The 13666-nt window shown below is 51.1% G+C and overlaps 1 protein-coding gene across 1 annotated transcript; it reads left to right on the top strand.

Annotated features, from left to right (window-relative positions):
• Nucleotides 1-553: 553 nt before the first annotated feature.
• LOC144732530 (transmembrane protein 126A-like) lies at nucleotides 554-11713 on the top strand. Its single transcript, XM_078613937.1, has 5 exons — nucleotides 554-691; nucleotides 1820-1964; nucleotides 2884-3077; nucleotides 5175-5289; nucleotides 11004-11713. The coding sequence occupies exons 2-5, from the start codon at nucleotides 1846-1848 to the stop codon at nucleotides 11194-11196; spliced, it is 621 nt and encodes a 206-aa protein (XP_078470063.1). The 5' UTR covers nucleotides 554-691; nucleotides 1820-1845; the 3' UTR covers nucleotides 11197-11713.
• The last annotated feature ends 1953 nt before the right edge of the window (nucleotides 11714-13666 follow it).

A 13666-nucleotide genomic window follows, 5' to 3' on the forward strand; every position in this document is an offset into this window, starting at 1 on the left:
TAACCAGGGTGGCCGCGAGTGAGAACCGTGAACGGCACTACCGCTGGCCCAATCAGTGCAAAAGGCGCCACGGTGGCGAGATGTGAACTCCCTCGCCTGGTATACAGGAGGTCCTGACGCCTGCTGCTGCTGCTGTATATGTAGAGTTTGCGGTGTCTCTCCCAATGGTCGCGTGGATTTGTCTCCGGGTCGTCCGGGTTTTCACCTCCACATTTATAAACGTGCGTTTGGAGAATTTGGCTGCTATAAATTTCCACGTGATAAACCACTTTGTTGAGGTATCATTTGTGGCAGGAAAGCTTCTGAAAAAAATAGCTATTTACCTGGTAAAATAAATTAAAAGTGTTTTAGTTTCTATACATATTCTTGGTTATTTCGGTAAAGTGACGTAAATAGAAAACAAAATAGAAATTTTAAATAATAAAAAATAAAATAAAGGCGTCTTTGTGGACTGTACCATTTAAGAAACACCCTCGCCACTCAACCCTCCCCTTGCCGCAACGCGCACCGCCTGACCCAACTCAACACCACCACTTCCCCCCTGCTCAGATTCGGAAATGATTTCGCCCGGGAGGGACCTTCATGTTCCTCGTCAGCTTCCGTAGGTCACCATGGCGGCGCCCGTGTGCCCGGCTCCACGTGTGTGACTGCGGCTCCACGCGTGTGACTGCGGCTCCGTGCGTGTGACGCGGTGAGGCTGCGTTCTCTCTCTCCGAGCATTCATATATATATTTTATATATTTTAAGTTAGTCACCCCACCTGAGCGTCGAGATCCAGCTGTTAAATTGTACCTCGCGTGAGGCTGTTGTACCCGAGGTAACCAACAGGCCGACACTGCACCAACATCTCCCGAGTGAGTGCAAAGTTCGTGACAAAAGTCTTGAGTCGTGCGGCTTTGGCCCAGCAACTGAATGCAGTGTGGTAACTACGCCTCGGATAGTTACCCCGTCGTTCATTGCCCCCCCCCCCCCCAGCACCTGCAATGAGCACGGCTGGCTACGTACGGTGCGAAAGAAGTCCAACATATATAAATGATACAAATGTAACGGGTTCAACTGAGTCACAGACGTAGACTTGAGAGGCAACACATTTATTCAGTTCCAACACACGGGGATAACTTCCCCCTGAACAGAATAACAACCTATGGTGGTGACTACCAGGCTAGCTAGTGTAGTTAGCCTACTAGTTACCACGTGACTGGTGTAGTTACCACGTGACCACCAGGCTGACTACACTAGTCACCACGTGACTGGTGTAGCTAGTCAGGTGGTGACCACCAGGCTGACTCCACTAGTTACCACGTGACTGGTTGCGACTTCCGCTGTGTAACGATCTGAATAATTATTTCGTGATTCGGGTGGCAAAAATCAATTATTTTTCTTCTGTGAATTACGTATTGATCGTCATGTTTGAGTCGTTGCTACGTACGCCACGCGGGTACACACAAGTGCTTCATACACAAATGTCACACGATGATTCTTATTTTGAGTCGGGTGGGACACGTGCGCTCACGTGCGTGCACACAATCTCTCCACTGGAGTCGGCACGCTGTCGTGTGGTGAACCCAAATACACGCAGCGCAAGATCTCTTCTGCCGAATAAGCCCCGTGATTCTGTCACTTGGAAACATGATTACCAAGCATCAGGCGCGTGCAGCGTGTAACTCGCACCTTAATTTTGCATTGGAACATAGAACATGGGTAAGATTGGAAATGGTGCTTGGTGGGTGGTGTGTGAGGAATGTAATTTTTTTTGCCAACCTATGATCCTAGAGCTGAGTGAGACGCATCACCCGACCTGTCGCTTCCTCCTTCACAGCGACGAGGGAGGAGCTGAAGGACGACATGGGCTGGGACAATGAGCTGGAGAATGATCTGGAGCAGCCCCGCATCAGCCCTGTGATGGGCAGGGAACTTCGGGCGAAATTGCTGGATCAGATGGAAAAGCTGTCTTCCTCTGACAGGTAATGGCCCCGGGGAGACGTGTTTCGAGCTGCCCCAGAAATACCCCGGCAAAATTACACTTAACTATTCATCGTCTGCTTGTGGTTTATTTCCGTTTGCTGATTGTCAAGGTTGTGAATGAACCATACTATTCCCACTGATTCATACCTCAAACTAAACTATGTTTTATTTCACCAGGTAAGGCCCCGCTGAGCTATATTGCACTTCTTCAGAAGCGACCTGGATCTCACAAATAATAGCTCAATGGAGCGGATTATCATGTGGAAAACCTTCAACGCGCTTGCTCATAATATGAGCTGCCACTTCACTCATTGCATGTGACAGACTAATTTAATAAGCAATAAAAACAGATCACATTCTAAGCTTTAACCCCCATTTATACGTATGTCAACAATACATATTTTTGATACCGTAATTTAAATATGTTTAGAGTTATCAATATTTTTATCCAAGCCACTGCTGATCATCGACAATTTGACTTTCTGTTATGAGCAATTAAAATTCAAAGCAAGCATTGTGGAGGGAGCGTGGGTTTGGTGGATTGCACAAATGTTGCGAATCTCCCTTCCCGTACCCTGGCTCACCAGTAGAAGAAGGAATAGGAAACATGTGAACTCCACCCTTTCCTTCTGTACGGAATAGAACGTTTCACCCTCGGGAGCTCCGGTTTCCTCCCACATGTAAAGGACCTAGTTAAGTGTCCGAAAACACCTTCGTATATTGAGGACCGCAGAGCTTGGGCAATTGTTGTTGGCTGCTCACCACGTGGCTGCTGCTGCCTTCCCGATCGTCTCACTCCAAGAGCGAGCAATAGATCTGTGGCGCCGGGGCATCACAAATTGACATTTCTATTCGGTGTATATATTTTTTTTCTTCTCGCATTCAGAGCATGTCTTTGTGCTCCTCGTGTGTGCGCAGAAAGATTTTCAACAACGCGGCCCATCTGATGGGAGTCGGGGCGGCAATGGGGGGGTTGGTGTCCAACTCGATGCTCCGCACGCTGATGCAAGTGCGTGAAGCTGCCCTGGCCTCTGCCCTCCCCAGCGCGTTCATCCCCTTCCTCACCGTCACCATGATCCACCAGGTCGTCCTGACCGAGTCATTGTTGGGCGGTGAGCACCGCACCACCGCACCACTGTACCGCACCACCATATCACCTTCCGCCCCGAATCACGCATGGCCCTGCACGCTGACCTTGCCACCACTTCTTCTTCTGTCCATCTCGAACGATGACGACTGCGGCAAACAGCTAACATTTTTGCTGTGCGCTGGTGAGATGAGAGGCCATCCCTTGAGCGGACCTACTGGGTTCATCCACCGGAGTCATCAACCAGCGCTATTGATGCCTTCGCCGTGACCCTTACAGGGGGGCTAGGCAGGTGCTGGGCTTTGCCCATGGGCCTCCTACGAGCTAGCGGAAAGAAGGAGCGCTCTAAGGTCCCGTTCGTATTCCATGGCCTACGCCGCTGCCTCTTGCCACCACGAAAGGCCATGGTGCACGATGGAAGTGCTTCGCTGACCGGCGTGCCGCGGCAAGGTCCCAGTAGGCGTACTGCGGTATTTTATGAATTATAGGAGAAAACCTCGTCTGTACGCAAGCTGGCACGGATGAACTCTCCTCCGTGCCGTTCAGTGGCCAATGTAGCCCCCCGCCCGCGCACCTCCCGCCCTGCCCTCTCCATTGGTCGTGCGTGCGTAGTACGGCAGCAGACGCCCGTCGGTCCCCACCTCCGTCCCTCTCAACTCCCTCATTCACACGTGCGCAGACAGGCAAAATCGGTGTAGACCTGCAAGTTCTTGATCACGGCACTGCTGACGGAAAGGCCTCCACTAGAGCTCTAGAGAGCCCCACGAGTGGAGGGTATTTGGCCTACTCTTCCATATCTTTCATGAGGTGGGAGTACCCACACTTTACCCTACCACACATGACTGCCGATCCACTCACTCTGGTGTACCCATGTACACTGCTAGGAGGACAGCGGAAGTGGTGGGGGGGGGATTTAAGATACTTTCCCATTATGTCACCTGCCCAATCTGGTTGATGGAATCGAACTGGCGACCACTGGATTGCAAGTCCAGCATGGGAAGCCATCACCTCCGATTAGCATGGTTGGCTACATACGGTGCAAAAGAGTTTCAGCATACATACATCACGCTGTGGTGGCACCAACCCTCGTAATAATACACAAACAAATGGCCACAACATTTCCGACGCAGTGATTTCTTTTTGGTGAGTGACGGATAAGGCCTACCACCATTGTTTTATTCTGCTTGTTTACTCGGGGAAAGCCTCGCTGCGTCTCATGGCGCTATTTCATGAGGCTCCTGCCAAGTTTTCGCAGTAGGGGGCAATGATTGTTTTGTAGATTTCATTCGAGTCGTTGGTAAATGGTGTCCCCTTCCCGAACGATGTCACGGGATCTTTAGCATCCGCTGTGAAAACAGGTGGTGCGTATTTTTTACGGTTAATGCACACTACCGCGGTACTAATTAGGGCAGCCGCTGGATCTGAACCGTGAGGCCGGGCGACAAGCGGTAGGCCCCGGCGCCATCCTAAATGATGGCTACCACCGGACAATGACAACGGAGTAGGCCATACGGTTTGAACGTGTTTGCACGTGCTGGTCGGTTCAAGGATTAGTAAAATTGATCTGGATTCCGTCGTGGATTCCATAACTTTTTGAAACCAATGAGCCATAATTTTGAACCGTTCCACCGAGTGGACGTATATCATAGCTGTCAACCCATACGGTTTGCCCGTATTCTTGTCTAGGGAAATTTAGTTTTCAGGTACATACTGTGTAAAGCCGTTTCAATACGAGACTTTTGTAGGATGAAGGTTGAGATTTATAAGGATACGGGGTGACCAATAAAGTCTGAATTGGTCTGTAATAAGGTAGGCACTGACAAGGGGTTAACAGGTTTGGGGTATCAATCTTGATTTGAAGCTTTCGCGACTGCAGGAATCCATACTCTTTGGTTCTTTCGGTAAAGTCACGTAGCCACCTGATGACGGGCGCTTGTGTTGCGTCCAAAACGTCATGATTAATTTTATTTTACACCTACGTGACTTTACCGAAAGCACCAAGGAGTATAGGTATGGTATCATTTGAATTTAAGCACGGTGCCATAACGGCGACTTGCGACACGGTTAACGTACCCCGTGTATGATCGTGCGTGCGCGTCCATCTCTGCACACACGTGTGCAGGCCGCCTGAACTGTGAGCTCTGCGCTACCACACGTGGCACGCTCATCGGGGCCATCGGATCCGGCGTCCACCCTTTTGCTATGGCACTGCTGCTCAACGGCATGCTCATAGCCAGGTGCGTTGCCCGGACACGACACCGCTCACGACTTAGAGCGGAGGAAGGGTGACTTGACTTCACACGGCCCGTGGCCACAACGAGGCCTACCGCTTGCCAGTCTCACTTCCGATTAGCACGGTTGGCTACGTACGGTGCGGAAGAAGATCAACATATGTACACTTCACAATGGCCTGCAAGGCGATATTTATCCGTCACCTCGAGCAAATTAGCCGCTCATTCACTTCTCTCTCTGCAATGGCCTCTTGCAGTTGGAAGACGTCACTGAGGTGTGTGTTAATCTGTGGCCTGCTAAAGGGTTTTGAAAGTCCGATTTAGACTTGAGTCAGGAAAAAGGTTTCCCACCCCTGAGTTACAGAAATACTTCCAACTGGAGGTGGCCACGCGGCTCAGTGGCCAGAGCAGTGAACCGGTACTTTTGAGATGATGGGTTCGAATCCACGGTTTGGTCAGCGTCATATATATTTCATGCATATGTAGTGACATAAGAAGGGAGGGGCTGCTGGGGGCTCTGGGATCCCAGGCGAGTCCAGACGCTTAAGCCTCTGGGCGCCAGGCGCTGGGTTCCCAGGGGGTCCAGACGCTTAAGCCTCTGGGCGCCAGGCATTGGGTTCCCAGGCGCTTAAGCCTTTTTGGCGCCATCAACGGGGGGGGGGGGGCTGTGTGTGCTCTGTGGGATGTCTGGTGGCGCACACGGCCCCACCCCTCGTTGGACCAGGCATAAAAGGAGAGCTCCCTGGACGATCAGGGCCCAGTTGTAACTCAAGACCCAAGACCCACGACCAGCCATCTGAAGACCCTGGGATGCTGTGAGAGCCAGTGGTGGGACTCTGGAACTCCCGACTCTACCACCTTGTGAGGGCGAGTTCCAGAGCGTAGCCAGAGTGGAGTATCTAAGCTGTGTACCTAGGCTGTGTACCTAGGCTGTAACAGAGTATCAGGACTGTTGGAGAGTTGGACTTGGAGTGTTGTATTGTAATAAAGAAGTTACCTCTACAAGTGTCTCTGGAACCCGTTACATTTGGCGTCAGAAGTGGCTATGGAGACAAGAAGTAAGCCACGTACCTTCAGTCCTGACGGCGATGAAGAGGAGCAGGCAGTGATGGGGCAGCCAACGCCGGCCGACAGCGACGCTGCACCGCCGGCCGACAACAACGCCGCACCGCCGGCTGAGCAGCTGTCTGCTCCGCCGACCGTCCCCTCTCCAGCGTCGGGAGCAGAGATGGAGGAGGCGCTGCTTCGCCTCGCAGAGCTGCTCTGCGCCACCGCCTCCCTCCTGGGCGAGATGCGATGCTCGCGGGCGATGGCGGGAGGGAGAGAGGAGGCGCGGCGCTCGCCCGAGCCCGCCGCCGCCGCCACAAACATGGTGGACGCCGCCGCCATTCCCGCCACCGGCGTCCCCCCCACGGATGTGAGGGATACTTCCGGGAATGACATCACTTCCACCGGAGGAGCAGTGACCGCTTGGAGTGACGTCACTTCCGGGCCCAGCGTGGGCCAACCCGGAGACGCCGTGTCATCAGCGCTGCGTCCCTCACCGCCGGGTGACAGCTGTTTGCAACCTAGCAACGCCGCGTCATCAGCTCTGCGACCTTCACTGCCGGACGACAGCTGGCTTCAACCTAGCATACCGCGTCATCAGCGCTGCGACCGGACAGTGAGGGTGCCATTCTTACTGTAACCAGCGCCGGGGCCGGCACATCGACCGACACGCAGGTTTTGCCTTTGCTGCTCTGGCCAAAGGTTGGAGGTCGGGAGACCAGGCCCCTGACACTTCGTCCATTTACGCGCTCCGGATTAATGATTTTTTTGTTGACATTTTCTTCATTGTCGTCGGGGAGTCGTGACTGTTGTTGGGTAAACTGTGTGGAGCTTCGCCCGTGAGTGTTGTCAATGTGTGTGCGAAACTTTGCTTGTGATTGTTAACAATCTATATATATAAAATCGCAAATCTGTCTGTCTGTCCGTCTGTCTGTCTGTGTGTGTGTCTGTCTGTGTGTGTGTCTGTCTGTCTGTCTGTGTGTGTGTCTGTCTGTTTGTGTGTCGCCGGACCATACGCAGTTTCATTGGACGGCGGTTGCCCCTGGCAACGGGTAGCGACACATTCGCTGCGGGGTGGACGCCATTTTTAATTCCCGTTAAAAATATGCGCACGCATTAACACGCGACTCTGAGGTAAATTCATCAAAGTTTCACGTCCTCTTCACTCCCCCCCCCACCACAATGTGTGCAATTACTATTAAAGGGTCGGTAGATTATAAAATTATAGCGATTAGACAGTATTATTGTAGCGGGGGGGGGGGGGTAACGGCCCCGGTACCCAGCCTCAGCCGGGTGGGCAATCTAGGCGAGGCCGGAGGCTCTGCACGGTACTAGGACGGTACTAGGCCTCGACACCCCACCACACTATAGGCCGTACATATTACTGCACAGCGGCCGAGGAGATCGTGCCTGGGGGGGGGGGGGTGGGGGGGCAGGGGTAGCAGCCCATCTGTGTATATATGTAAGGTTATTAAGAAATATATTTTCCACCCGGGCAACGCCGGGTACTTATGCTAGTGTATGGTTTATATTGAGCTTTGTTCGTGATTGTTAATGTATAGCTTGTGCTGTCATTGTTAACGATGTATATACTGTATGGGGCATTTATCTTGAGATGGTGACATGCTGCCAAGGATTTGGAATTGTCATGCTGGCTCTCAAATATCTTGGGGTGCAGATCCTGACCAGGATGTCCCAGCGGGTGTTGCGCGTCTAACACGAGAGTTGTGGTCCCGTCATGCTATGGCTGACGGCTTGACCTGACAGCCCGGAGATAGAGACACTCCGTGGCATGTCTAGCCTAGGGGGCTGGGTGCTCACATGGCTCGGAGAGTGTGGTCCCGTCATGCTATGGCTGACGGCTTGACCTGACAGCCCGGAGATTGAAACACTCCGTGGCATGTCTAGCCTAGTTGGCTGTGCGCTCACAGGGCTCGGAGAGTGTGGTCCCGTCATGGAATAGCTGACGGCTTGACCTGACGGCCCGGAGGTTGAGACCCTCCGTGGTGCGTCTGGAGCAGTAGGCTCGCCCTGACGGCCCGGAGATTGAAACACTTCGAGGCGCGTTGAAACAGTGGGCTGGAGATTCGTGGTGTTCAGGTGTAGTTGTCCCGTTACGTTGGGACTGTATCCCTCAGTTGTTAGGGTGCATGTTGTGCAGGGAGTGAACAATGGGTCGTCTCAGATCGGTCGGTACAGCTATATGCTGCGATGCGAGTCTTGGAGAGAGACTGGGTTGAAGCCCCCCGATATGGCCGACGCGTGCTACTGGTGATGCCGCGTCAGAAAGGCGGTGGGGTGGTAACACGGAAATTCCCCCCTGATATGGCCGACGTGCGCAGTTTTAGGATGGAGGCGCCACGTTGGAAAAGCGGGGGGTGCTAACGGTTGACATGTAATGTCGGTGGTGGTCCTCATTGAGGGCTGCTGGGACGCAAGCACGGGATGTCTTTTGGAGATGCGGTTCGTGCGTGCGGCCACCATTTATGGACAGGAGCAGGCGGATTTATTTTGTTTGTGTCATGTAAATTTTATATATATATATTTTAAAATGTAGATACTGGAGCAGCCCTGAAGTGCGACTTCTTTGCCCAGTACATGGGTCGGCCCTGAAGTACGACTTCTCGACCCGGGACGTATACAGACGTCCGGATTAGTGTGTGTAGAGGGATGCTCGACATGTTGATCTTCGCCTTCTCACCACCTGACGGATGGGAGGGTGGCAGGGTGGTGTGGATCCCTGCCATCCATCCGGTGATTGTGTGATTTCGGTTCGATTACCGGTGTTGGTTGTGCATCCAACGCGTCGGAATCTGTATATTTGTTGTTGTTAATTCCCCGTTTTCTATGCGGATCCCGAGGAGGGCTAGGTGTGCCGCGGGTCGTTTGTTCACGTGTCATTGCTTCACCTTTTTGTTGATTGATGCTTGTATATAGTGTAAAGTTGTACAGGTTGGTTATGGTATTTATGGTTGCTTTCTTGTTCTCTTTTCTTTTCCTGTTGAGGCTCGCGTATTTTTTTTCTCTCTCTCCCTTTCGTTAATTTAAACTTTCTAATTATTGACAGCCGAGACGGCTGGAGGCTACGTAGAGGGGGGTAATGTAGTGACATAAGAAGGGAGGGGCTGCTGGGGGCTCTGGGATCCCAGGCGAGTCCAGACGCTTAAGCCTCTGGGCGCCAGGTGCTGGGTTCCCAGGGGGTCCAGACGCTTAAGCCTCTGGGCGCCAGGCGTTGGGTTCCCAGGCGCTTAAGCCTTTTTGGCGCCACCAACGGGGGGCGGGCTGCGTGTGCTCTGTGGGATGTCTGGTGGCACACACGACCCCACCCCTCGTTGGACCAGGCATAAAAGGAGAGCTCCCTGGACGATCAGGGCCCAGTTGTAACTCAAGACCCAAGACCCACGACCAGCCATCTGAAGACCCTGAGATGCTGTGAGAGCCAGTGGTGGGACTCTGGAACTCCCGACTCTACCACCTTATGAGGGCGAGTTCCAGAGCGTAGCCAGAGTGGAGTATCTAGGCCAGGGGTCGGCAACCTACGGCTCCGGAGCCGCATGCGGCTCTTTACGGGCTGCTTCTTGACGATATGTACGTATGTACAGTATGTACTCAGATGCATTGCGGCTCTTGAAATATTGAATTTTGTACCGAATTGGAATGAAATGGCTCTTCTTGTTATTTTGGTTGCCGACCCCTGATCTAGGCTGTGTACCTAGGCTGTGTACCTAGGCTGTAACAGAGTATCAGGACTGTTGGAGAGTTGGACTTGGAGTGTTGTATTGTAATAAAGAAGTTACCTCTACAAGTGTCTCCGGAACCCGTTACACATATGCATGATTTTTTTCTAACTTGTGTTGTTAATACTCTTGAGTCACGACCCCTTCCTGTAATGATAACGAGACCCACGGCTCCAAAAATGCTGCTTTATATGACTGCAATGCGCCTGCTTTAAGAGGTATCCTACCCTATCACCGCAGTGGCAAGATGTTAACTGCCTCGCCTGGAATGCAGGAGGTTGCGAGCTCAATCCCCACCCTTGTGCCTGCTGTATATTTGGAGTTTGCATGTCTCTCTCCCCGTGGTCGCGTGGATTTTTCTCAATGTCCTCCGGTTTTTCCCTCCACATTTAGAATTTCCACACAACAAGCCACTTCGTTGAGCTATCATTTGTGGCCAGGTCGCTTCTGAAAGAGAGCTGTACAGCTCAGTGGGCTTTATTTGGTAAAATACAAAATAGTTTAGTTTTAGTTTTCTGTCATATCGTCCTCCCCTCTGTTGGAGAATGTAAAGTGTCGAAGTTTTGCGTTGGTACTTAGAGAAATTCATCAATCCACTGATGGATGATGGACTCCCCATCTTTCATTCATGGTTCTTTTTTTTTTACAATACTTAATCACTTCGTTCATTGTTGTTTGGTGAAGGTGGGGGAGCCAGGACCAGTCCGGGTATTAACCTGCCACCGATGTTAGCCCTGGCCGTTAACATTCACTCCAACTTTTACTTAACGTTCACTTCAACCATAACCGTGATCGATCAGGGACAAGCACAGTCAACATTTATGATGAACGCATAACCCCTTAGATGTGGTCGAAGGGAGGCAACGCTTATTTAAAAGAAAAAAACGATCACAAAATGTCGATGTGCGACCCCCCCCCCCCACCCCCGTCCCGCAGGTACCGCCCGTGGGATGCGCCGACGCCGGGAGAGGCGCTGCGCCACATGTTGAAGCTGTCGAAGCCGGTGATGCAGCGCCTGACGCCCTTCATGCTGGCGCAGGCCGCGTTCGGTGCCTACCTGGGCTCGAAGCAGTTCAGCATCTACACGAAGCTGCGGTCGCTGCCGCCGAGCGAGGACCTCCCGGCGTGAGCGCGCGGCGCCCCCCGCCCACTCTTGTCGCGACCGTCGGGTCGGAGGTCATGCGGCTGTGTTACGGGAGAGCGTTGGCTCGGATGGATGAAGCAATGCCCGTTGGCCAAAGTCTTCGCGCGACTCCGATTCGGCGTTCCGTATTCGCCGTGAGTTTAAAAGTCGGCCCCCTAATTCACTTCGTTGTTTGGGAAGTTTTTGTTTGCGTGACACAGCAGGCGCGTGCTCGCGATTCGATGAGTAGTTCCGTTGCAGGGGTCACGGTGCGATCCGACTGTGTTTTATTTTGCCGTTGTGGTCATGCACGGGGTTTACGAACACCAATAACTGGTACTCACACGCATGATGCGATGCGTTTACGGTGACCGTGAGAATAAAAGAAAATTGACGGATCAATGCTTCTTAACTTGCCAATTAAGCAGTACACTTTGCTGCCGACTGGTTTCACCAAGACCGCCCCTTAAGTGATCACCTTGCAAATAAGTGCTGTTATCCTATAAAAAAAAGTTTTTCATTATATTTGTTTCAAGTTTATTTTGTCTTTTTATTTAGTTTGCGCTATCGCCATCATGATGTGTGATGACGCGTCCACTTTAGGACTCTTCCAGAGCAGCGCGTTACCCCGAGTGTTGGAAAACGGCCCGTGGAAGGGTATATCACAGAACTGCTTCTTCGATCGCTGCATGTGACCTAATACCATAAACTTGAGGATAACTACTTTCACACACACACACCCTGCAACACAGAAATGTTTGTGGTATGGGAATCAAACCGATATCCTTTTAATTCACGGAGCCAGACTATAGCAAAAAGTAAAAAACGAATATAGCAAGATGGGTTTTTTTTAAATCGTAATTTCTGACCAAACTGGAGCTGGCAGCTCGCTCCACACTTTTTAGTGGGCGCCTAAAACCCAGATTTATAACGCAGGATATCAGCATCGCTGGCCTCAGTGCTATAAAGCCTCGAGTCACGTGGCCACCTCTTAAGTGTCTCTACTTAATTGAGGCTTCAGCAGGGTTAGAGCCGCATTTTCAGGAGTGCTCTTAACTCTGTTCCGCTGTCTCAGCTCACAATTTGTTGTGGGGTAAATTATCAATTTAAACGATCCAATTAATTTATTCGTTTGGAAAGTTGGTAAATTCGTGGAGCAGAGCATGCTGCGGTAATGGAGACAGAAAATTGAATCAGAATGCCGCCACTTTAACTCAACTCAAATATTTTTATTTCACCAGGTAAGGCCCGCTGAGCTATTTAGCTCTTTTTTCAGAGGCGACCTGGCCACACATTACAGCTCAATGAAGTGGCTTATCACACAGAAATGTATAGCAGCCAAATACACGTGACCACCATGGGGAGAGAGACACGCCAACTCCAAATGAACGTATTGGCAGTACACCGGTGCGCAGTATAACAAAAAAGCACCTTTTTTTACAACAATTATTTACTTTCTCACGATTCGCAGCCCCAGACAGAAAATATTTCGGGGTGGTGTTGCGGCAAAATCAGTTCTCTTGACGTCGAAGCAATCGGAAAACGAGTTTTGTGAGCGGCTGCACACAAAGCTTTGCCGTATAGCAGCACCCAGCCTGATGGCGATTGGCTCCCATGTTCAAAATGGCAAAGATTTGACTTCTCGTGCCCGAGACTTGGTCGGATGGTTCCTCGATTCATTTCCGGAATAATTTATTGGCGGACGGTGGCATCAAAATATTGACGCTCGTCACGTTTGAATGGGAAAGTAGCTGCTGAATCTAAGGCAACTTTCTGATGGGAAATCTGCAGCTCACTGAAGGGGCAACAGTGACGTCGTCAGACTGTTTTATGAGGATCGTGTTATCCTGCACCGGTGTACTGCCAATACTTGCAAATATAGAGGCGGCAGGGTCGGCTTGAGGCCGATCTCCTACCTTTGCTGTCGTTGTGTACCAAGTTTGCTGAGCACAGGTTAAAAGAGGCGGAATGAAAAATGGGCGGCCACGCTCATGGGTATCTCGCAGATATTTTCAATTTGACCATGAGGAGTTTTAATTTGTGAGTATTAACCAGTGGCGGCTCCTGCAAAATCTCTCAGGGGGGGCAAATGTCTGGATGATTGATAAGGATAAGGTCCACCCATGCAATGGATAAATTAACAGCTTAAGCATGTAAAGGCAACTTCACTTCTTTAATATTAATGAAAAATAAAGTGACTCTTACAATACATCTTGTTTGTTTCTATACTCACTATTATTACAATCCACTCAGTTTATTTTATTAAAGATTCCACTAGGTGGCGACAAATAATATTGTTGACTGAAACGTGCTTACGTATGATGACGTAAGCACGTTAGTGCGAGCCCTCCCGGAAGCCATAGAGAATGCATTGGAGCGCCCGCCGTTGGAAAAAAAACATCTTTGAATTGAAGTCTATGGGAACACTCTGGGCGATTCTCAGCCAGAGTGAAATCGCCCAAAAAGAGGCGGTACT

The sequence above is a fragment of the Lampetra planeri genome, chromosome 43 (assembly GCF_965212315.1).
Source record: "Lampetra planeri chromosome 43, kcLamPlan1.2.h2, whole genome shotgun sequence".
Taxonomy (NCBI): domain Eukaryota; kingdom Metazoa; phylum Chordata; class Hyperoartia; order Petromyzontiformes; family Petromyzontidae; genus Lampetra; species Lampetra planeri.

Bases quoted from the DNA above. Each gene is read 5' to 3' on its own strand.
- LOC144732530 (XM_078613937.1), top strand. From the start codon at position 1,846: ATGGGCTGGGACAATGAGCTGGAGAATGATCTGGAGCAGCCCCGCATC. The intron at 1,965-2,883 runs GTAATGGCCCCG...GTGTGTGCGCAG, and splicing joins AAGCTGTCTTCCTCTGACAG to AAAGATTTTCAACAACGCGG. The intron at 3,078-5,174 runs GTGAGCACCGCA...ACACGTGTGCAG, and splicing joins GACCGAGTCATTGTTGGGCG to GCCGCCTGAACTGTGAGCTC.